The sequence below is a fragment of the Prunus mume genome, linkage group LG1 (genome assembly GCF_029339155.1).
Source record: "Prunus mume cultivar Tortuosa linkage group LG1, ASM2933915v1, whole genome shotgun sequence".
Classification (NCBI taxonomy): domain Eukaryota; kingdom Viridiplantae; phylum Streptophyta; class Magnoliopsida; order Rosales; family Rosaceae; genus Prunus; species Prunus mume.
This window is the reverse complement of record NC_142698.1, coordinates 31,400,787-31,422,700: the sequence shown is the minus strand read 5'-3', so window position 1 is coordinate 31,422,700 and position 21,914 is coordinate 31,400,787. Positions and strand designations below refer to the sequence as shown.

Here is a 21,914-nt window from a genome sequence, read left to right as displayed (position 1 = left end):
TTTCTTGTTTCATAATTCGATTTGACTAATATTTGGAAGTCTATTGGAATTTTACAACTGCTCATGTACATTATTTACTGATTTAAATTGTTTTCTGTTTTTGTTTGTTGTTTTGTTTGCATTTTCAAGGCTAATGGAGGTGTGTGTCATTGCCAAGTGCACATATAAGTCGGAAACCATTATGTTTTCAGTTTCATCAGAGTCATCCATGGTTGATATTTTGAAGACTTTGTGTCTAAGGTTTAAGGGTTTGCAGTTGGGTTGTTTTACGTTACGATATTCGCTGCCCAGTTATCCGAGTTGTTTTCTAGAAACGGATAGCGATTTGGACATGAATGAGGTCATTTTTGTTTGTATCAAATGAGAAGAGTGTTGATATTTTAGTGAAGGATTTATGCGGGAGCAGTGAATATAGTGGTGATTTTTGTGCAAATAAGGAGTTGATAGCATGTGAAAAGGGCGAGTCGTCGTGTTCTAGTACTGTCGAAGACAGAAATGAATTTTTGGGCAGGTCGAAGAGAGCAAGTGCTAAGCCTTTGTTGTCGAATGAGTGGGAGACGTACATACATCATGTAGGGCAGAAGTTTGACGGTGGTGCAGAGGAGTTCCGTTTGAAATTGTGCAAGTACGCTCTTGAAGTAGGATTTAATTTTTTATATGCCGGCAATGACAAGAAGCGGGTGGTTGCTATTTGTTCGAATAAGAAATTGGAGGGTTGTAGCTGGCGTGTTTATGCTTCTCGTTGTGAAGCTACTGGCTGTTTTGTAATTCGGACATTAAATAATGTGCATACATGTGTGGGTCGGATACGGGAATCAAAGAGTAAGATGATGAAGTCTCGTGTGGTGTCCTCCCTCATTGTGGACAGAATTCGTGCAAAACCAGAGCTGAAGCCAGTTGAGATTATACACGAGTTCAAAGATTATTATGGTATAGACATTTCATACTACCATGCATGGTTTGGCAAAGAGTTAGCTAAATTGAACGTTCACGGTGATGAGTCGAAGTCCTTCAACGAGTTAGTGTGGTATGCGGACGCCGTAAAGGAAACTAACCCTGGTTCTCTCTGCACTCTTGAATGTGAAGCTGGAATTAATCGCTTTAGACGGTTTTTTGTGTCGTTTGGCGGTTGCATTGCTGGATTTCAATATTGCATACCCTTGTTGTTCGTTGATGCTACGTTTTTGAAGAGCAAGTACAAGGGGCAGCTTCTCTGTGCTTCCGGAAAGATTGGAAATCAAGGTATGGTTACTGTAATGTATTGCAGATTCCATTTGTTGCAATTTTTTAGCAGAAACTGCATTGCAGTTTCTTGTTTCATAATTCGATTTTCTTAGTAATTTTTGTATGTCTGTGGGAATGTTGCAACTGCTCATGAACTTAAATGTGTTTTAAACTTAGTTTTAGTACTTGGATCATGGATTTGCCTTTTGGTTTCCTTTCAAATTTGAGCAGATTTGTTTTCAAAAACTGCACTGCAATTTCCCTTTTTTGCTTATACTTGTGCTTTTGGTTTTGTTTTGCAGGGTTTTATCCTCTAGCTTTTGGAGTTGTTGATTCTGAGACGGAGGAGAATTGGACTTGGTTTCTTCAACATTTGGCTTCTATTTTGCTACCGATGGGGAGAGTGGTGACCTTTTTTTCGGATCGCAATCAAGGTTTGTTAAATGCAATGGGGTTTGTGTTTCCTGGATGGCCTCATTCTTACTGTTACTATCACCTCAAACAGAATTTGATATCGAAGTACCCGAAGTCAGGTTATGGGAAATTGCTCCAAGACCGTGTTATCAATTTATTTAGTAGGTGCGCATATACTGTTATAGAGGAAGAGTTTACGGTAGCAATGGAGGAGTTGGTGATTGTTGGGAGTTCGAAAGTGAAGACATTTATATCTGATTTGTCTAGAGATCACTATGCGAACGCATATTTCAAAGGAATGCGGTATGGGGAGATGGCAAATAGTTTAGCGGAGTCATTTAATAATTGGGTTGGTGTGTTTCGAGATTTGCCGGTGCTACCTTTGATAGAAGGGATTCGACAGAAATTGATGGTATTGAATTCTCAACGACGAATTGAAGCGGAGAAGTGGACAACAATTTTGTGTCCGGAGATGGAAACTAGACTGTGGGAAAATGCGGAGGCCGGTAGGACTTGGGTAGTTCGTCGTTCTAGTTTCACTGTTTTTGAAGTATTTGCTGATTATTCTGTGATGGTTGATCTTGAGCAAAGGACTTGTTCTTGCCGTCTTTGGCAAATTGACGGTTTTCCTTGCACGCATGCGGTAGCTGCAATTCTAGCAAAGAAAGATTCAATTTATGATTACGTGGAGTGTTACTATAGGACTGACTTCTTTCGAAAAGCCTATGAGAGTCCTATTTTTCCTATTCCAGATATTGGGAAAGGCTTGGGCAGCAACAGTTTTGCAGCTGGAGTTGTGCTTCCGCCAATTACAAAGAGGCCAGCCGGAAGACCACCAACAAAGAGGATCAAAGCTTTTGGTGAATTTAAAAGGCCATTGAAATGCAGTCGGTGTAGTGTTACTGGGCATAATAGGAAGACTTGCAAGGCTGTGATATGAACATTCCTTCTCAGTTGACGATTGCTTACGTTAGATATGGTTTAGTGAATGTATAGTCAGTTTCTGCATTGCACTTTTTGCAAAACCTGCAGTGCAGTTTTAGTTGCTTTTAATTGGCTACACAGCTTCTAATTGGATATTATGATTCTTTTTTGAAGTTAATGAAAATTATACAATTGTTTCATGAGTGGATATTCATTTTTGACTGCCATTGAATGATTGTTTTAAGATTTGAGCAAATTTTGTTGCGAAATCAGCGCTTTTATTTGTTGCAAATTTTGAACAGAACTTGTCCCATAATTCAATTTCATAATACTTTTTGCTAGTCTATGTTGTGATTTGATATTAGTTTTAGTACTTTGATTATGCCTTTACCTTTTGAGCAAAGAATGCAGATTTTGACTGCAGCGCAGTTTCTTGTTCGATAATTCAATTTCAGAATAATTTTTGCAAGTATATTGGAATGTTACAACTGCTGACCTACTTAAATGTGTTTTGATATTAGTTTTAGTACTTTGATTATGCCTTTACCTTTTGAGCAGCAGTGCAGATTTTGACCAGAAATTGCGCTTTCTTGTTCGATAATTCAATTTGAATAATTTTTGCAATATATTGGAATGTTACAACTGTTGACCTACTTAAATGTGTTTTGATATTAATTTTAGTACTTTGATTATGCCTTTACCTTTCGAGCGGCAGATTTTGACGCTTTGTTCGAGACCGAAACTGCAGCTTTCTTGTCCGATAATTCAATTTCAGAATAATTTTTGCAAGTATATTGGAATGTTACAACTGCTGACCTACTTAAATGTGTTTTGGTATTAGTTTTAGTACTTTGATTATGCCTTTACCTTTTGAGCAGCAAGTATATTTTGACCAGCTAGCTTTCTTGTTCGATAATTCAATTTCGAATAATTGTTCAAGACCAGAAACTGCATGTTTTAATTTGTTGCAGATTTGACCAGAAAATTCAGTGCAGTTTGTTGTTTCCCTTTCGTTTTGTTGCATCCTGTTCCAAGATTATATTACAGTTTATATGTATAGGAAATATGTTCTTATATACCATAACTAGAAATATTTACAAACATCCACAAGAATTAAGATACATATTGTCTTGAGTTAACGAAAGGCAAATCACTAGAGACGATTAATTACACAGTGTTTGTGGTGTAGGAGTTTTGTGACATATTGTGCTCGATATTCATTCATGAAATTCTTGTCCACACTTTTTGGAATGGGCTGTCCTTGTGCTATTTTATCCATGTAGAACATGACGAACATGCCGCAATCCAACCTGCAAATGAATACGAGATTAGCTTTTGGTTTTGAATGATTTCAAATTGTAATGAATGGTTGAGTAGACACAATTCTTACGAAGATGAATTTTGTTGAGCACATTCTGTGTCATCCTCAAATGGAAACTGATATGAATTTTGCAGAATCCAATTTAGAGTGAGTTCTTCATTTGGGGACAAATCAACTTGTGCAGGTGTAGGGGGCCCTTCTTTTTGCTTCACAAGTTTTGGTATTGTTTTAGTTTCTAAGCCACCCTTCCACAATATTAACCTGTTTAAAGAAGAAGAAAAAAAGAGAAAAAGAAATGGTAATCAAGTGCATTGCATATTATAGTTTTGGTCTTTAATTAAGCAGACGTATAATACTGAAACTGTTTGTGTTTGTGCTGAGAAATTAAGACAGTTTCATTCCACTTACAAAATTTTGAGCAATGTCAATACACTTTTCTTCTTTTCTAGATCCCAACGATCTAAGTGGATTGTAGTGTCTCCACTTTCGTTCAATTTTGTGAAATGTGAGAAGTGTAAAGTGGAACTCAGAACTTGAAATGATCGGGAAGAAGAGAACATTGCATTTCCCGAGTTTTTCAAGTAAGTGTTCATACAGGGCCCTATGCCAATTTGGTTCTAGAAAGGTTTGCATGTAAGCCTGCCATCATTGAATGGCAATTTGTTAGTATATATTTTTCGAAAACTGCAGTGCCGTGTCTGTTTAAACAACTTTGAATTTTCAAAATAATTCTTACCCAAGTCCATGTAGACATGTACTGTGGACTATCTGTCTGCATGGGCCTCAATATACCTCAATAACCTGTTTCACATTGATTGGAGAAAAATGGAATTATTAACGGGTAATATAGGTAGCACAAATAAAAAATGCAGTGCAGTGTGTGTTATAGAATTAGTATTTTATACTTACGCTTTTGTGACAGTTCCAGTCCCATAGAATATCTTTGATATCATGGTTTGTCACTTTCTCATTATCGAGTCCTGCCCAAAAGTTATCACTGCGGATTCGAATACATGAAATTCACAAGATTAGTTTTAGTTTATTGTAATTAAAAGATGAAAGAGTTGTTCTTTTGGAATAGAGATATTACATAGGTTGAGTACTTAAGTAGTATTCTTGAATTCTGTCCCTGTCCTCCTTTGGAATTTTCTGCCAAACCCTCTTTTGACCCCATCCTAGTTTTTTCTTTGTTGGCTTTTTTTTCCTTTCATCTTCATCATTTGATTCTTGCATACCTACAGGTATTGAATCATGAAGGCTCGTTCCTTTTGGGGGATCAGGAATTGGATTTGTGGCATCGGGCTGAGATGCCTCTTGTGTTAACTGCAGATTGAAAGGAAACTAATTAGAAACTCCATTTGATAAAACAGAAACTGCAATGCAGTTTCCGTTTCTGTAAAGCAGATAACACACTGCATTGCAGTTTCTATTTGCTGCAATGCAGAAAACAGAAAAAGCAGCAGCTTGAACTGCAGTAATTGCATACCACCTTCTGATTTTGAGGATCCTCTTGTGTTGATTGCTCCTCGGAAGAGATAAGCTTGAATTGTGGTAGTTCTTCATCATCCTTTTTTGCCTTCTTTTTTGGTTTCTTATTTTTTTCGTACACATAGCAAGATGCTTGAAACCTCTTTCTTTCTCTATTCTTCAGCCTTAGTACTCTTGAAGGAACATCAGGTGTTGGAGCATCTTGCTTCTTGTCTTCTTCTTTCTCTTCTTGTTGCTTCTCTTCTTCTTTCTTGTCTTCTTCTTTCTCTTCCTCTTCTTCTTCTTGCTCTTCAACTGGTTGTGTTGGTTGTGTTGTAGGCAGATCCATCTCCATTTCAAAGACTGTTGGGTCTGAGAACAAGCTTTGAATTTCTACCTTGTACTTTTCTTCAATCTCCTTTTTCTTGGCAATCTTCTCCATGTCAATACGAGTTTCCTTGCCTTCCAATTCTGCAATCCTCCTTTTTAGATTTTGTATTTCCTGAAGCTGAACTGTAGATTCCACTGTCATGGTGGCAGTCACATATTCTTCATTATCTAATTTCTCTACGTATGTTGCCAACTTCGCTTCCAACTCCTTTGATCTCTTTTCTCCTTGGATAAATATATCCCACAATTCCTTCATTTTCTTCTCACTGTCTTCATTTATTTCATCCTTCCACAGTTGTAATCTTTCTGGGCAAATGAAGGTAGGATCTTGACGTTGGCGATAGTTGATTTGGTCTGTCATGGACTTCACCAAGAGGTCTTGAATTGCAAGAGGTTCATTTCCAGCTTCATTCTCAAACATTTTCTTCTTTCCATCCTCTTTTAATTCTGGAGTTTGATCAGCATTATCAGGTTTTCCTTGGTCTTCTGCTTCCTCTGCTTCTCTTTGTTGTCCTTTATCTTCTTTTTCTTTTCTCTGCATATTGAACGAAACTAATTAGAAACGGCACTGCATTGGAGGAAATGGAAACCGCAATGCATAATTCTCTGTTTAGATATTCTTATACCTTGTCAAGAGGGTCTCCCTCTTCTCTGGTAGTTTTTCTCCTTTTATATGCTTTCAAATTACCCTGTATAATGAGATTGAATGATTCAAAAACTGCATTGGATAAAATACAAACTGCAATGTAGAAAACACAAACTGCAATGCACTGTATGCAGATTTTAATTACCTTGTCAACAGTGTCTTCCTCTTCCCTGGTAGTTTTTCGCTTTTTAGGAGTTTTGAAAATACCCTGTACAATGAGAATGATTTAGCATGGATTCACATTCAAGATACATTAAAGTAGAACATGCGATAAATTGCATACCTCGATGTCATTCAAGTCCTTTATTTGGTTGAATCTTGTATGGAGTTCCACAAGACTCCATTTAAGAATGGCAGGAGTTTCTTTCTCCTTGCCCAGGATTGGTTGTATTATGTTTGTCCTCTCACACAGTAGAAACTGCACAGTTCAAAAACAAGATATATCATAAAACAGAAACTACAGAAGAACATGGCATGAAATAAGCAACATTCAAGAAGCACAGAAACTGCAATGCGGTTTGTGGTTCATGCAATGCAGTTTGTCTTTCACTAAAATGCAAAAAACAGAATACACCAGAAAATATGCATCAACTTGACATGAAATTGAAAGATCAGCATAGCCAAAACAAGAACTACAAAACATAACAGAAACTACAGAAGAACATGGCGTGAAATGAGCAACATTCAAGAAGCACAGAAGCGCAATGCGCTTTAGGTTCATCAATGCAGTTTGTCTTTCACTAAAATGCAAAAAACAGAATACACCAGAAAATATGCATCAACTTGACATGAAATTGAAAGATCAGCATAGCCAAAACAAGAACTACAAAACATAACAGAAACTACAGAACAACATGGCGTGAAATGAGCAACATTCAAGAAGCACAGAATGCAGGTTTGTCTTTCACTGCAATGTAAAAAACAAAATATACCAGGAAATATGCATCAACTTGACATGAAATTGAAAGATCAGCATAGCCAAAACAAGAACTACAAAACATAACAGAAACTACAGAAGAACATGGCGTGAAATGAGCAACATTCAAGAAGCACAGAACTGCAATGCGGTTTGTCTTTACTAAAATGGAAAAAACAGAATATACCAGGAAATATGCATCAACTTGACATGAAATTGAAAGATCAGCATAGCAAGAACTAAAAACAAGAACAGCATAGCAAAACAAGAACTACAAAACATAACAGAAACTACAAAACAACATGGCGTGAAATGAGCAACATTCAAGAAGCAAAGAAACTGCAATGCAGTTTGTGGTTCACTGCAATGCAGTTTGTCTTTCACTAAAATGCAAAAAACAGAATATACCAGAAATATGCATCAACTTGACATGAAATTGAAAGATCAGCATAGCCAAAACAAGAACTACAAAACATAACAGAAACTACAGAACAACATGGCGTGAAATGGAAAGAAGTATAAATAATTTAGCAGAAACTACAATGCAGTTTCTGTTTTGTTCAGTGCAGAAAACAGTTTTGATGCTCTTTTTCTTTCTTTTGTGATTTTTCGGTTTTTAGAGGTTTTCAAACCAAAACTAAACCCAAAACATAAACTACATTGCAGAATGAAGAATGAACAGTAAGTAAAATTTCAGAACCCTAAAATCGAAGGCAAATTTGTGTTAGGGGTCATTTTCTTACGATTTTTTCCCCAAGAGAGTGCTAAACCCTTCAATCGTCGTCGGTTGTCGATTAGTCGTCGCTCGTCGCTGGTCGCCGCTTTAGATTTTGGGAGAATAGGTTGGAACTGCTGAAAGAGAGAATGAAGAATCGGCTTCGATCGTTGGTGGTCTTCGATGATGGTCGCACGAATGGGTTGGTAGTCTTCGATGATCGTTGGTGGTCTTCGATGATCGTTGTGGTCTGGAGGTTTCTGGAGGTGAAGTTGAAACGTCGCGCGAATGGGTTGTGATTCAATTTTGGTTTCGGTTGATGTCGTTTTGGTTCAGTTTTGGTTTGATGTCGTTTTTCAGTTTTGGTTTAAAACTAAATACTGAAAATGGCATATGTTGTAATTTTCATATTTTGTAATGGTATTTTTGTTACATTTTGGTTTTTTGCCTTTTGCTAATTAGACTAAATTGTATTTCTTTCTACTAAATTAGTAAACTATATTATGGTTTAAAACTAAAGCTCCCAAAAGAAAATGGAACCCCTTATTGGGAAAGAAAATTTGAAAATTAATCCGTGAGAAAGATAGGAATTGAAAGGTTGGTGTTTGAACTTTCTTTCGAAAACTTCTTTGTGTTGGACACGAATTACAAGCCAAGAAAAAGGTTCTTGTTTGAATAGGATCAAGTGTAGATTTCTTGAAGGCCATCGACTTCCTCCAAGAAGCTGAAGGTTTGTATATGATCGAGCCTGTAATGTTTGTTTAGATGAGTCTCTCAAATAAGCTTATTTGAGGGAGATTCCTGTAGATCTCACTCTGCATTGTACCAATTATTCGACTGTCAAATTTTCATGTTTTAATTCGACTGTAGATCTCACTCTGGAAAATTCCACTTCCACAAATTGGTCCACACTTTTTAAAATAAAAATATTAATAATTATCAAAATGCAAATAACGTAAACATTTGAGTGCTAATTAAAATATACAAACTTATAAATAAACTCAATCCTAGACATGTATTTATAAAAAAAAACTCAAACACTATTTAAACATAGAAACACACCCAAAATCAACCTCAAAATCAACAATTTTATATTTTTTTGGGTGTGTTTATAAATGGATTTTGAGTGTATGTAATGATGGGTTTTGAGTGTGTTTATAAAGTGTTTTGGGTGTTGAGTTTTTTTATAATTTCAGCCCCCATTTTTGGTGTTTTAATGAAACTAATAAATCTGGATAAAAGGAGATATGAAAACTTATAAAATAAATGTACAAAATAACTTCAGTTTTAAAGAGGTAATCAAATCACTCAAAATCTGGAAAATTAAATTCAGCATAAAATAAGTATTGAGATTAATTTTGTGTTTGAAATACCCACAAAAATTCCAACAATTACCCACATAATTAAGGAAAAACTCAACCCCCACAAATTAAGGGAATTCTCAAAATATGTGAAGACTGTACCAAAATTTTATTTATTTATTTTTAAATTCATAAGATATGTACTCACAATCATCTTGATAGTCATTGTAAATATAACAGTGAAACCATCGAAAGCCTCAAAAGAGAAAAAAACAAAAAATGCCTCACAAAATTTAGGGTTTGAAAGCCTTACACCAAAACTCAAAATTAATGCCACTTACAGTGATATAATTTATTATTTCATTTCAGTTTTCTCAGGAGGATTTCACAATGTACACTTCATGGCAATTTACTCAATGTGGCAGCTGTCAAGACTTTATAATCAAAAGAACATTAGTTCACTCAATATATATATATATTTGTATCAAGATTAACTCAAGTAACTAATATGTAGGATTGCACAATCGAAATATATAGGCGTTGGTAACTTTAAAATGAATCCAAGGCATTAAAACAAAGAAGTAATTAAATTGCATAAATGTTCAGAACATTAAAGGCAATAATCACCTAAGAGCATCCACAATGACATTCTCTATTTCTTAGCTAAAATTTGGCTAAGAATATAAGAAAACTATTTTAGGAGCTCTCTAAAAAATTTCAACTCCAACCATACTCCATAATTTGGAGAGTCATAAATGCTATAACTCTTTTTTGATTGGTCCATCTTTATTAAAAAAATAAAATAAAAAATGGTTAGCATTAAATAAAGATTTGAAATACTCATTAAATAAAGCAGCATTAAATTATAGAGAGCCACTAAGAGTCTTTTCTCTCTCCTCAGATTTAGGAGCTCCTAGAGGACTCCCTATTTTAGGAGGTCGATAGGGAGCGTGGTTGGAGTTGCATTTTTATCATTCCTTCCTAAAATTTGTCTAAGGAGGTGGTTTAGGAAGCCCATTGTAGATGCTCTAACAATATCAATAATTTTACTGCCAAAATTAAAAGCTTTAAACGCCAAAAAATTAACATTAAAGATTTGAAATTAAACCTGCAAAAGCTTCCAAAAGAAGTTAGTAGCAAAAGCTTCCAAAAGAAGTTAGTAGCAATTAACTAATTTTGTAACCAAAAGGAGCTACCGTCCAAAACCACTAAATTCAAATTATATTTTCCGTTACAAACAAAACGAATCAATCAAAATAAAATAATAACTGCATGCTTACAATTTTCAAGTTTGACATCACATAAGGCTAGTCTAACGGCTGGTACTCTAATGCCAATTCAATGTCATCTTAATATGCATAATAAATATAATAGTAAAACCACTAAATACATAAAATAAAATAAAACTGATATTATATATATATATATAAATAACACGGTAAAATATTATTGAATACTTTGATTGCTTCAGCAAAAGATTTGTAATAAAATCTTTACTCACTCTTGCACTTCTTTTAAGAAACTTTTTTGAACCATTAAATTAATATACAATGGTGGGTGACCACAATCTCTTGGACTCCTGTGGTCCAAGAGATCAGGACTGTATATATATATATATATACTTGCTTTCAAATTTCAATTAAAAAAAATAGACCAAAGATTTTGAAACACTTCAATCATTCAACATTGGATGTTTCACTGTAAATTGATTAAAGCTAGCAATACAGGAAGAAAACAACTTTAACTTACAAAGGCTTTAGATTGTTATTAAAAAATATAGTTTTCCTCTTTCCGTAAAGCCAAATACAAAAATTTATATTATAAATAACATATAAACAAATTGGAAAGTTTTGAAGATATAATGAAATTGAAGAAAACAAAATAATAGGTAAGTAAAAGGAAAATAAATAGAAAGTAAGAAAGTGAGTTTGGTACGGTGAAGCACGTTAAAGACGCTGTCCTAAAGCCTTTGTAGCCTCCCTATGTGCAGGTAGGGACGGTGTACAAGACTCCAAGATACAATCCCTTGTACACAAACTCAAAATCCACTATGAGCACGTTCATAGACGGATATAGGTATCCAAGTCACATAACCATTGCCCAAAATAATAATATAAAGTAGTTAATATATATATATAAAAGTAGAAAACGAAAGAATTAGAATGTGTATGTGATATTCTGATGGTGTATTGTGTGTCTTGTGTGTGTATCAAATGTGAAGGAGGAGTGGCCATTTATAGGCATCCGAAACATGTAACCTTCACCAACCATAAAAGTTCACCAACCAAAAAATTAAGGCATTCACCAACTAGAAATAAAGCCTGAATATTAAATATTTATAACCCCAACAATTAATAAAATAAAAAAGCCTAAATAATTAAATAAATAAAACGGTTAAATTTTTAAAACCTTTTAAAATTCCAACAATAATCATATAATTAATTCCATAAACAAGATTAGAATATGCGAGTTGAGAATCAAATCCTTGTATGAATTATTTTCCTCTCCAACTTCATATTTATCCATACCTTTAATATCAGAGGAATCCAATTGTTGTTCTTCATCTTTTGGGAAATCTTCAACAACAATAGGAGTTTCAATTGGCATAATCTCTTGTTTTTCTTTAATCTTTTCATCCATCTTGTGGGTTACTATGTCATCAATTAATTCAACATCCATCAAAGTTTTTTTTTCTTTGACATCTTCCTCCATCTTTTCTTGACTCACCATGATATTGGGTAGAGCAATCTTGTAACCATTCCTTAACAAATATATATCATACTCAAAATGAAAGAATTTTTTCACAAAAAGTCTCTTCATCCAATGCCAAGAACTGATAGGATTACCTTTTTTTTTTCTCGGTTTTCGCATCTGATCCCACCAAGAAGCGATATTGTCTTCTAAATTGGACACAACAATTTTCACTATCTACTCTTCTGGGATCATTATTGAATTAAATATTTCCTCTACATCTGCAACCCATTGGAGAAAGCCTTCAGTGCAGTCAATCCCCATGAAGTATGGAACAACTGCAACATCAAATTCATTGAGAGTGATTGGTTCCCCGTCTTCATAGGTCCTATCTTCTTCCTCTATACGAGCCATTGGAGACACCTCGAGTCATGCAAAACCTAGAGCCATTGGAGACACCTGATACCAACTGACCAACTGCATCGAGATATAAAGGGATAGGGAGATCGAACGATAACCCTAAAGTCAGAATGTCGAAATCCACCAACAAATTGGAATCCACCAGAAAATTGAGTAAAACTCAAAAGTATTTGATTGGTAATAAACTGAATTTTTCAAGATGCCCCAACGCATTCCTTTTATACAAGAGAAAAGCCTAGATTTTACTAGGAAAGTTAATTGGAAAACAAAAAGTAAATAACAAAAGTTTCCAAAAATATTCCTAAGTAAAATCATATTAGGAAAATAATATCCTTGTAGATAAATTATTCTAAAAATATAAAATAAAACATTAAATTAAATATAGCGAATCTATAATTGCTTCAAACTTTCTCAATCAATCAGAAAATCTCAACGATATGCCTTCCTTCTTTTTCTAACGTCATATTGATGCTCAAACTTGATTTTCTGTATTTGAACCCCAATTTTCTGATTTTGAATTTTGTTCCTTTTCGTAGTACACCATATTTCAACACTTGTCCCAAGAATGGGATTGAAAAATAGAATTATCCATGACATTTTTAAAAAAAAAAATCACGTCGAAGCTGTCAAGTCATCACTTAACGACCCCTAAATTTGGGTACTAATACATAGTTAACCGTTCTTTTCTTGTTTTTTTTTTCTGTTTTTATGTATCATCTAGCGTAGCTCGTAATTAGAAGCACATCTAACGACGTAGCAGGTACTTGTGACCTTTGTTGAACGAGCAAAGGTTATTAATTAGAATGGTAATATGTAGGTAGAAGCCTGCATAGAGACGTGCACACCTAGCCTTTTATATTATTATTTTTTTGTCCGAACTATCTTCTTCAATAAGCAGTTCAAATAAACTATACAACTAAAAATATAAACTTCCAGGAGATAACAACAACAACAAAAAATTGAATTCAAAAAGTAAGTTCTTGAAATTTGGAGGAAAGAAGAGCTAGCGTGAAGAATTGATGATAATTTTCAGATGCCAGTGCTTGAACGAGTCTATATAGCTAGCTAGCGTACATGGAAAACTCATCTTTACATAAAGAAGTAGCATTTCATTCATGGCCTTTTTTTTTTTTTTTTGCTACTCTTTTGACGTTTTCAACAGATAATTTGCAATGTACATTCTTTTTTGAGAATTCTTGTACACTGAATCAGCAATTATCACGTGAAAAATTATAAGGACCTCAAGATCGTTCCCAATCCAAATATAACGACCAACAACCGAGCCCATCGGTGTAGAGAAACTCGCTAAATCTCCGACGAAATAGCCCGATTACTGATTTTCCAATAAAATACTATATCGTCTTCTCTCCAAACCAAAAACAAAAAAACAAAAACAAAAAGTAATGTTTGTTGTTTCCATCACAAGGCAATAGAGTAAAGGGTTTTTTTTTCCTTTTTTTTTCTTTTAAGGGAACCTCGACGTACATACAGTATGAGGAAAACTTTATTAATGAACCGGAAAATTAATGTTTGTTGTTTCCATCACAAAGCAATAGAGTAAAGGGTTTTTTTTTTCCTTTTAAGGGAACCTCGACGTACATACAGTACGAGGAAAACTTTATTAATGAACCGGAAAATTAATGTTTGTTGTTTCCATCACAAGGCAATAGAGTAAAGGGTTTTTTTTTTTTTTTTTTAAGGGAACCTCGACGTACATACAGTACGAGGAAAACTTTATTAGTGAACTGGAAAATTACAGGACCAATTTATGGAATCACAAAACAGGGCATCCTGAATAACATGAAGGGGCTCCTCAAATGAACTAAAACAATCGTCTTTAGAGCGAATGTAATTTAATTTATCCTCATATTTATCGTCAAATTTATGAATTCCACATACAATTCTCAGAGCAATTTTCTTTTCTTTCAAGATTACCTCAAGATCGTTTCAAATAAGATAAATATCTTGCTTACCTTTTCTTTCAGTTCCATCAAGGCGTTTTTGTCCTTTTCCGTTTTTTCGCTGACGTTTTTTCTTCTTTCTCTTTTCCTTTTTTTACCATCCGTTACGTGATAATGATCTTCTCCTTAAATACATGGAAAAGAAAAATGGAAACCCTTATTGGGAAAGAAAATTTGAAAATTAATCTTTGAGAAAGATAGGAATTGAAAGGTTGGTGTTTGAACTTTCTTTTGAAAACTTCTTCGTGCTGGACACGAATTACAAGCCAAGGAAAAGGTTCTTGTTTGAATAGGATCGAGTGTAGATTTCTTGAAGGCCAACGACTTCCTCCAAGAAGCTGAAGGTTTGTATATGATCAAGCCTGTAGTGTTTGTTTAGATGAGTCTCTCAAATAAGCTTATTTGAGGGAGATTCCTGTAGATCTCACTCTGCATTGTACCAATTATTCGACTGTCAAATTTTCATGTTTTAATTCGACTGTAGATCTCACTCTGCATGCATTGTACCAATTAAATTTCTTGAACTATCGAACTGTCTGTTTGACAAAACTGTGTTCGTCTATTGATTTCCTCATAATTAGACGTTTTAATATAATAGTTTACGATTTGCCCTCGTGTACGCAAGCAGGGGATCCTTCCAGGAAGGTTACTCTGTGTACGCATGTACGACTTGGGCTCCTATTAGAGCTCTTTATTTATATCTATAGAAAATTTATGTTGGATCTGGGCTGCTGTTTCTTCTTTTTTTTTTTTTTTTAATTTTATCACTATCTAGAGAAAATTTCTGTTGGACTTCGACTCCTATAATTTTTTTTTTTCAAAAACATTATTTTAATTTTAATATTGACTATTGTTTTATCTATTTTTCCTTTCTGAATTTTTTAAATAACAATAATTTTGTGTTATTTGAAAATTTAACCACCAAGGCATTTTGCTTTAGGACACTGATTCCCTCCTTCATTCCTACTTCATGCAAATCATAATTTGATACATATGCTAAAATAATTCATGAAAACCACAAAAAGAAAAATCTCTACACACATATCAAATTGTGATTGACAAGAAAGTAGGAGTTCTTACTCCAGGGAAGGTCGCAAGTATTTTCCTTTGCTTTATATATACATATAAGAGTTTTTTTAATAAATTTTTTACCAAATGGAATTTTTGCCTGTATTAACATGCCTGCAGTGGTGTGTTAACAAACGCTTTGTCGTAGTTGGTTAATATAATCCCTTTGATATGTTAGAGATACATATGGTTTATGTATAATATTGTCACTAATTTTTTTTTGGTGGTATATGTCCGTTTTTTAGGTACAATTGAGCTAGAGGAAGTGAAACAATGAATCAACCCAAAGTAAGTGCCTAAAGCTTCAGTACATAGTGTTTCAATGTTCGAAAACCCCACCATTCTAGATGGCATTCGGAGGTAGAATTAAGAATCACATATTATGCACAAAAAATTTAACAATCTATAAATTAACATTGTCAACAAATCAAGTGTCTGTCAAATTCTTTTCATAATTTGACCCATTTGGTCAGGAGAACTGATCAGACTTAGCGGCTACTTACACCATTGCGTGTTTCATACTTCATGAAATATGAAACTTCCCTTTGCAACCTCTTAATCCCACTTGTGTTTACAAAACATTAATTTAATTGCTGACTATTTCTCAAGGGCAGAATTGCTTACCATTTCTCATGCGCAGAACGTACTTCCTCTTCTATATAAGGGCCATGCAAAATGCCGGCCAGAGCAACCTTATACTTATCAAGATTGCCAACAAAACAAACCTGCAGTTATGGCTACGCAATTAGGATCTTTTCTCTTATGCGTTCTGCTACTAACTGGCTTTGCATTGACAAATAGCAAAGCTGATATCGGAGCTACACCCACTAATTATGACACTGCTTCTCTCAATAGGAGCAGTTTTCCAGAGGGGTTCATATTTGGTGTAGGTTCTGCATCTTACCAAGTAAGTCCTTCTGGCCCTTAATTTACCCTTCAATGCATGATTTGTGTTTTGGTTTTCTTTCAAATTCAGACCGTGGATCAATGCAAGAATATTTACATCTTCATTGTGTTCTCTTGTGTGTGTATATTTCAGTATGAAGGTGCTGCAAAAGAGTATGGTAGAGGACCAAGCATATGGGATATCTACACCCACAAGTATCCTGGTTTGTCCAATCAAATCATCAATTTTAGATCAAATTCTATGATTTCAGTGAACTTTATGCTCTAAATGAGATTTTTTGTGATTAATTGCAGAAAAGATTACTAATAGAAGCAATGGAGATATCGCTGTGGATCAATATCACCGTTATAAGGTACACCAATCACATAATTTTATTCTCAAGACCTTTTTTTTAAGAAGAGCCCAATGTGGACATACGAAATTTTGAAGCTCGAAAAAAACACATGACATTGAATATGACATCCTTAATTTTTAGCCTTTTTCTTTCTTTCCTTATGACTTGTTTTATTTATTGTTACGTATTGTAGGAAGATGTGGGGATTATGAAGAATATGGGGTGGGATGCGTATAGGTTCTCTATTTCATGGTCCAGATTGTTACCAAGTAAGTTCACCTGCATCCTCACATTTGATTTGTGACCAATCTTCAATATTTCTGCCTTCATTGTTTTAACTTAAATAATGTGTTCCTGTTGTCTATTGTACAATATAAACAAAAATTTTGTTTTCAATTAAAAGATTTAATTGAAATAATTGAAACATATATTCCAACTTTTTTTTAACTTTAATTTATGTATAAAGATTCACTTCTTTTTTGTATTTTCTGATTTTGTTTTAATTATTAGATGGAAAGTTAAGTGGAGGCGTGAATAAGGAAGGAATCAACTACTACAACAATCTCATCAATGAGCTCCTACGCAATGGTGAGTCATCCCACCTTCCATGATCAATCATCAATACAATAACAATTACATGCACTCATAATCGGAACATTTTAATGCGCTATTTATAGGTTTGATGCCATTTGCGACACTCTTCCATTGGGATCTTCCCCAAACTTTAGAAGAAGAATACGGTGGTTTTTTAAGCCCTCGTATTATGTAAGTGAATAAATTTTATCCTTTGAATAATATTGATAATTTAGTAAATAAATAGAATTATAACATATACATTTTCAATTGTGTATGTACAGCCATCATTTTCAAGACTATGTAGAACTTTGTTACAAGGAATTCGGTGATAGAGTAAAGCATTGGACCACGTTGAATGAACCATATACCTTTAGTAACTATGGTTATGGAATCGGGTCATTTGCACCTGGACGATGCTCCGCTTGGCAGCAACTAAACTGCACCGGCGGAGATTCATCTACTGAACCATACTTGGTAACACACCACCTACTCCTTGCGCATGTAACTGCGGTAAAATTGTACAAGAATAAATATCAGGTACAATTAATTAGTTATTGTTTTGTCATAATATTGGATTCTAATTGGCAACACTAGAGCGACTACTTTAAATTTTTGTGATTCTAAATCAACCAAACTTAATGTTCTTGTGTAGGCATCTCAAAAAGGAGTGATAGGGATAACACTAGTGTCACATTGGTTTGTACCCCTGTCTGAAGAAGTAAAAAATAAAAATGCTGCATTACGAGCTTTGGATTTTATGCTTGGATGGCAAGTGCATATTAATTTACTTACAAATATAATATTTACTACTTACTAGCCAATAGTACATTAGAAACTATCAAGTTAATATTTGAAATTTTCACGTTCTTGTAGGTTTGCGGAGCCATTGACAAGTGGTGACTATCCACAAAGCATGCGATCATTTGTTGGAAGTCGATTAGCAAAATTCACAAAACAACAATCCAAGTTGTTGATTGGGTCATTTGATTTTCTTGGACTAAATTATTATGCTGGTTACTATGCAAGTGATGCACCTCAAAATAACTCTGTACATGCAAGCTACGTAACAGATGCTCGAGTTAATCTTTCATGTGAGTATAAATTAAGAACTTACTTCAAGCAATTAAATTTCATATACTAATTAGATTTTGAAATTCATGTGTTGTGGCAGCTGAGCGTCACGGGGTCCCTATTGGTCCAAAGGTACACATCAAAGCACTAAATTAATTGCTTATAATTTGGACGACTGATTGTTTTCCACATACAAATGTAAATCCTAACAATCTCATCAATATCTTCAAATGGGGGTGCAGGGTGCTTCGGACTGGCTAAATATTTATCCAAGAGGAATTCAAGATCTTTTACTGTACACAAAGAATAAGTATCATGATCCACTCATTTATGTTACTGAGAATGGTAATTATTTCTAGCCTTAAATAATTGCATAATCATGTTTCACATATATTTGGTGTAAAACATGCGTACGTGCAAAAAAGACTACATAATAATACATTATATTGTAGGTGTGGATGAGTCCAATGATCCCAAATTATCACTTGTGGAAGCCCTTAATGATACCCAAAGAGTTGACTACTACAATCATCATCTCTATTATGTTCAAAGTGCAATTGAGTAAGTGTTCATTAACAAATTAATTAAGTACATATACAGTCTAGCCTTCCTATATTTGAGTTATTGATTCATTTGATTAAAATCAAAACGTTTAACTTTTTCTTGTTTTCTTATTTCTTTTTAGAAATGGTGTCAAAGTGAAGGGATATTTTCCGTGGTCATTGCTAGACAACTTTGAATGGAGTTCTGGATACAATGTTCGATTTGGTATCACTTATATAGATTACAATGACAAGTTGAAAAGGCACCCAAAACTCTCGGCACAATGGTTCAAAAGTTTCCTTAAGAAGTATTGAGAATTTACCGTCGTTGTGATGCTTTGAAAATCATCGTTAAATCGACCGTCATCTTTTGGAGTATCAAACTACGACAGCTTTTCACCGTCGTTGTTTATCTGTAAAGATGACCGTGTTTAATAAAACCGTCGTTGTTCTGATGTAAAGATGACAGTTTTTTTTAAAACCGTCGTTATTTATAGGTAAGACGAAGGTTTATAAAAAACTATCGTCATTTATGGATAAAGACGGCGGTTGTTTAAAGAACCGTCACCTATTAGTTGTTGTGAAAAAACCGTCATACATAATCCGTAAAACTAACGTAGTGATTTTGCATTTTAGATTTTAACTAGAAAAACAACCACAATATAGTTTGTAAGCAATAAATTCAAGTCCAAATCTGCTATTACCCACATCATACATATATACTCAAAAATTGTTTCTTTCATAAAACTTGAATATTCAACAGTAATTACATAGTTTACCAATCTTGATTCCTACTGTGTCCATACAAAATACCATATCCATAGCATTAACCTATACTTATAAATAAAGGAACTACATATGGCTCATAAATGTTGCCCATTCGATGCGAACTTCTGCTGGACCTTCAATGTCCACACCATGGATGCCATTATAGTACAGCTCTACCAATCCTACAGTTCACCATTTACATGACAATAAACAATTAATTCAGGAAAAAATATATAAAAAAAATAACCATAGCAAAAGTGTTAAGAGTTTTTTTATCTAACTAGAGCACTCAAAGCATAATAAAGAAGGAGAAAGCTTAAGGGGAAAAAAAAAAAACACTGGAGCCATTTCTTGAACTCTCTGTTTTGTTCCTTCACTCAATATAGGAGGAGACTATTATTCTCCTTAGCTTTTCTTCCTACACAGTAGTGCACTTAAGACCTCTATAGTCTTGTTCTCTTACAAACTGAAGATCGTGTCCCTGCCATGGTCTTTCTTACAACTTCAACACAGCAGCAGACAAGGAGTGACTAAAGCTTCACTTTAGCCAAAGCCACAAACGTTGCCTTCCTCCATACAACCCAAAAATGCTCAAAGCATATAATATTACAATTAGTTATTAACATTTTAAAAAAAAGCTTATAAACCAAGCACTGCAGATGCCCATCGAAAACGAAAAAACAAATTAAACCATATAAGTTTAGAAAGAAACTGAAGAAAAAATAAAAAAAACCTATAACAAACAAAGCCTAGAATAATTACCTGGGTAGTGGAAGAACTGCACAAAACAAGAAGATCAATGAATAAAGAAAGACCCTTCTCTGATAAATAAAAGGAAATCAAAGGATGAACATCAAAAATCACTTTGACAAAGAGAAAGCTACTCCTGAATCAATGGTTGCTGCCAAAAACTTGATTGGAAAGATGAAATAGAACTTATGCTAAGTGATTAAGCATCATAAATTTGCTACATATGTCCCGACATCTTTCATCTCCTTTCTCACAAGAGTGGCCTCTTCCCACCTGCAATACATTCATTGTCAAACATAAATCAGTTTGTTCAAATATATGGGGGGCAAAGGACCCCGATATGAAAGCAAAACAATGCCTCTATGGCTCCTACATCATAGCTTCAAAACCATAGCTTCTAGCCTCTTATGATTCTGGGTATAAATTGCTTATGCAACATACAGATGCTAATGGAATTGAAAATGATGAATCTACCATAAAAAAAGTATGCATTTGGTAAGCATTTTTCATACCTGCCAGCAGCTGCAAACATATTGGAAAGAACTACGTGGTTGCCAGAGTCTTTAGGATCAAGTTCAAATAACTTATCAGCTACCACCCTCCCCAATTCTGTCTTCCTATACATTTTGCAAGCCCTTGAAGTACCCCCCAAATGGGAATTGTTGGACGAATTGGCATCTTTGTAATAAACTCATAAGCACGCTCTGCCATTCTGATCAACAAACTTAAGCAAACTATTGGGTGACAGTATTTTCCCTTTTTTGATTAACATCAAATATAAACTTCTTAGCCAATTCTACACATTCTTCGATATAAACGGCAGACCAGGTAAAAAAGATTAAAAAACTGAAGAAACAGAGAGGGAGAGAGAAAATACCCCAAATTTTGAAAACGTAGAAACTCCATCTCCCACAACTCAATCCTCCCCCTTCTTGCTCTGACTCGCCCGACCGTGCACATTCTCAGGTATCTCAATCTTATCATTGGCCAATTTACGCTTCAGCAGCACCGAGAGCGAGCCGTCTGATGGTTCTCATTCTTGTTGGACATTGTTCCCCCACACCCAAACACCTCAACACAATCTCAATAATTTTCCATTTTTGTAGTAGTGGAATTTTCACTTATTCGCGTAAATTGTAGCGTACTTTGATCATTATGCTGTCATGACGGAAATTTGAAATGTAGTAGTACACGTGTTTAGAGGCTAGTGGCATAATTTTTCTTCGGCCCATGATTTAGAGCTTGAGTTCACGAGCGCTGAAGCACAAACGAATTTAAATAATGACCCAAACTGCCTATTTATTAGAATTTTATAAAAGATCATCATAACAAAAATAAAATAAAATAAATCAAATTGGAAGTTATCTAATTATTTAGTATCAGTAATGCAATTTAGTATTGCCTGGTTATTGTGGTTGTATTGCAGTAATTTAGTCGTGGCTTCAAATGTGTTAATAAAATGTTGTTTTGTCATGGTCAGAATTAGAGACAATTGTTATTCTGGTTTG

The 21,914-nt window shown here is 34.4% G+C and overlaps 3 protein-coding genes and 3 long non-coding RNA genes across 6 annotated transcripts; 2 read left to right on the top strand and 4 right to left on the bottom strand.

Moving 5' to 3' along the window:
• The first annotated feature begins 351 nt into the window (after window positions 1-351).
• Window positions 352-2,762, top strand: LOC103336093 (uncharacterized). The gene is made up of 2 exons (XM_008239132.2): window positions 352-1,242; window positions 1,527-2,762. Exons 1-2 carry the CDS (start codon window positions 828-830, stop codon window positions 2,576-2,578), a joined length of 1,467 nt encoding a protein of 488 aa, XP_008237354.2. The 5' UTR covers window positions 352-827; the 3' UTR covers window positions 2,579-2,762.
• Window positions 2,763-4,082: 1,320 nt separating this feature from the next.
• On the bottom strand, window positions 4,083-4,667 carry LOC148921604 (uncharacterized). The gene is made up of 3 exons (XR_016123155.1): window positions 4,620-4,667; window positions 4,292-4,522; window positions 4,083-4,144 (listed from the first exon to the last, which is right to left on the bottom strand). It is a non-coding gene; the product is annotated as an uncharacterized LOC148921604 (long non-coding RNA).
• Window positions 4,668-4,948: 281 nt separating this feature from the next.
• On the bottom strand, window positions 4,949-6,281 carry LOC148921603 (uncharacterized). Its single transcript, XM_089044064.1, has 2 exons — window positions 5,373-6,281; window positions 4,949-5,206 (listed from the first exon to the last, which is right to left on the bottom strand). The coding sequence occupies exons 1-2, from the start codon at window positions 6,279-6,281 to the stop codon at window positions 4,970-4,972; spliced, it is 1,146 nt and encodes a 381-aa protein (XP_088900190.1). The 3' UTR covers window positions 4,949-4,969.
• Window positions 6,282-6,531: 250 nt separating this feature from the next.
• Window positions 6,532-6,773, bottom strand: LOC148921602 (uncharacterized). Its single transcript, XR_016123557.1, has 2 exons — window positions 6,670-6,773; window positions 6,532-6,594 (listed from the first exon to the last, which is right to left on the bottom strand). It is a non-coding gene; the product is annotated as an uncharacterized LOC148921602 (long non-coding RNA).
• Window positions 6,774-16,892: 10,119 nt separating this feature from the next.
• Window positions 16,893-19,568, top strand: LOC103328376 (beta-glucosidase 12-like). Its single transcript, XM_008230770.2, has 10 exons — window positions 16,893-16,968; window positions 17,210-17,287; window positions 17,377-17,464; window positions 17,557-17,812; window positions 17,928-18,043; window positions 18,149-18,366; window positions 18,447-18,478; window positions 18,589-18,691; window positions 18,799-18,907; window positions 19,032-19,568. Exons 1-10 carry the CDS (start codon window positions 16,908-16,910, stop codon window positions 19,201-19,203), a joined length of 1,233 nt encoding a protein of 410 aa, XP_008228992.2. The 5' UTR covers window positions 16,893-16,907; the 3' UTR covers window positions 19,204-19,568.
• A 40-nt stretch (window positions 19,569-19,608) lies between these two features.
• On the bottom strand, window positions 19,609-21,489 carry LOC107880677 (uncharacterized). Its single transcript, XR_016122842.1, has 2 exons — window positions 21,284-21,489; window positions 19,609-20,679 (listed from the first exon to the last, which is right to left on the bottom strand). It is a non-coding gene; the product is annotated as an uncharacterized LOC107880677 (long non-coding RNA).
• Window positions 21,490-21,914: the final 425 nt, after the last annotated feature.

Coding starts and splice junctions, on each gene's coding strand:
- LOC103336093 (XM_008239132.2), top strand. CDS start 828: ATGATGAAGTCTCGTGTGGTGTCCTCCCTCATTGTGGACAGAATTCGT. Junction 1,243..1,526: donor CGGAAAGATTGGAAATCAAG/GTATGGTTACTG, acceptor TTTGTTTTGCAG/GGTTTTATCCTCTAGCTTTT.
- LOC148921603 (XM_089044064.1), bottom strand. CDS start 6,281: ATGCAGAGAAAAGAAAAAGAAGATAAAGGACAACAAAGAGAAGCAGAG. Junction 5,207..5,372: donor AGGATCCTCAAAATCAGAAG/GTGGTATGCAAT, acceptor TTCAATCTGCAG/TTAACACAAGAGGCATCTCA.
- LOC103328376 (XM_008230770.2), top strand. CDS start 16,908: ATGAAGAATATGGGGTGGGATGCGTATAGGTTCTCTATTTCATGGTCC. Junction 16,969..17,209: donor ATGGTCCAGATTGTTACCAA/GTAAGTTCACCT, acceptor TTTAATTATTAG/ATGGAAAGTTAAGTGGAGGC. Junction 18,908..19,031: donor TATGTTCAAAGTGCAATTGA/GTAAGTGTTCAT, acceptor ATTTCTTTTTAG/AAATGGTGTCAAAGTGAAGG.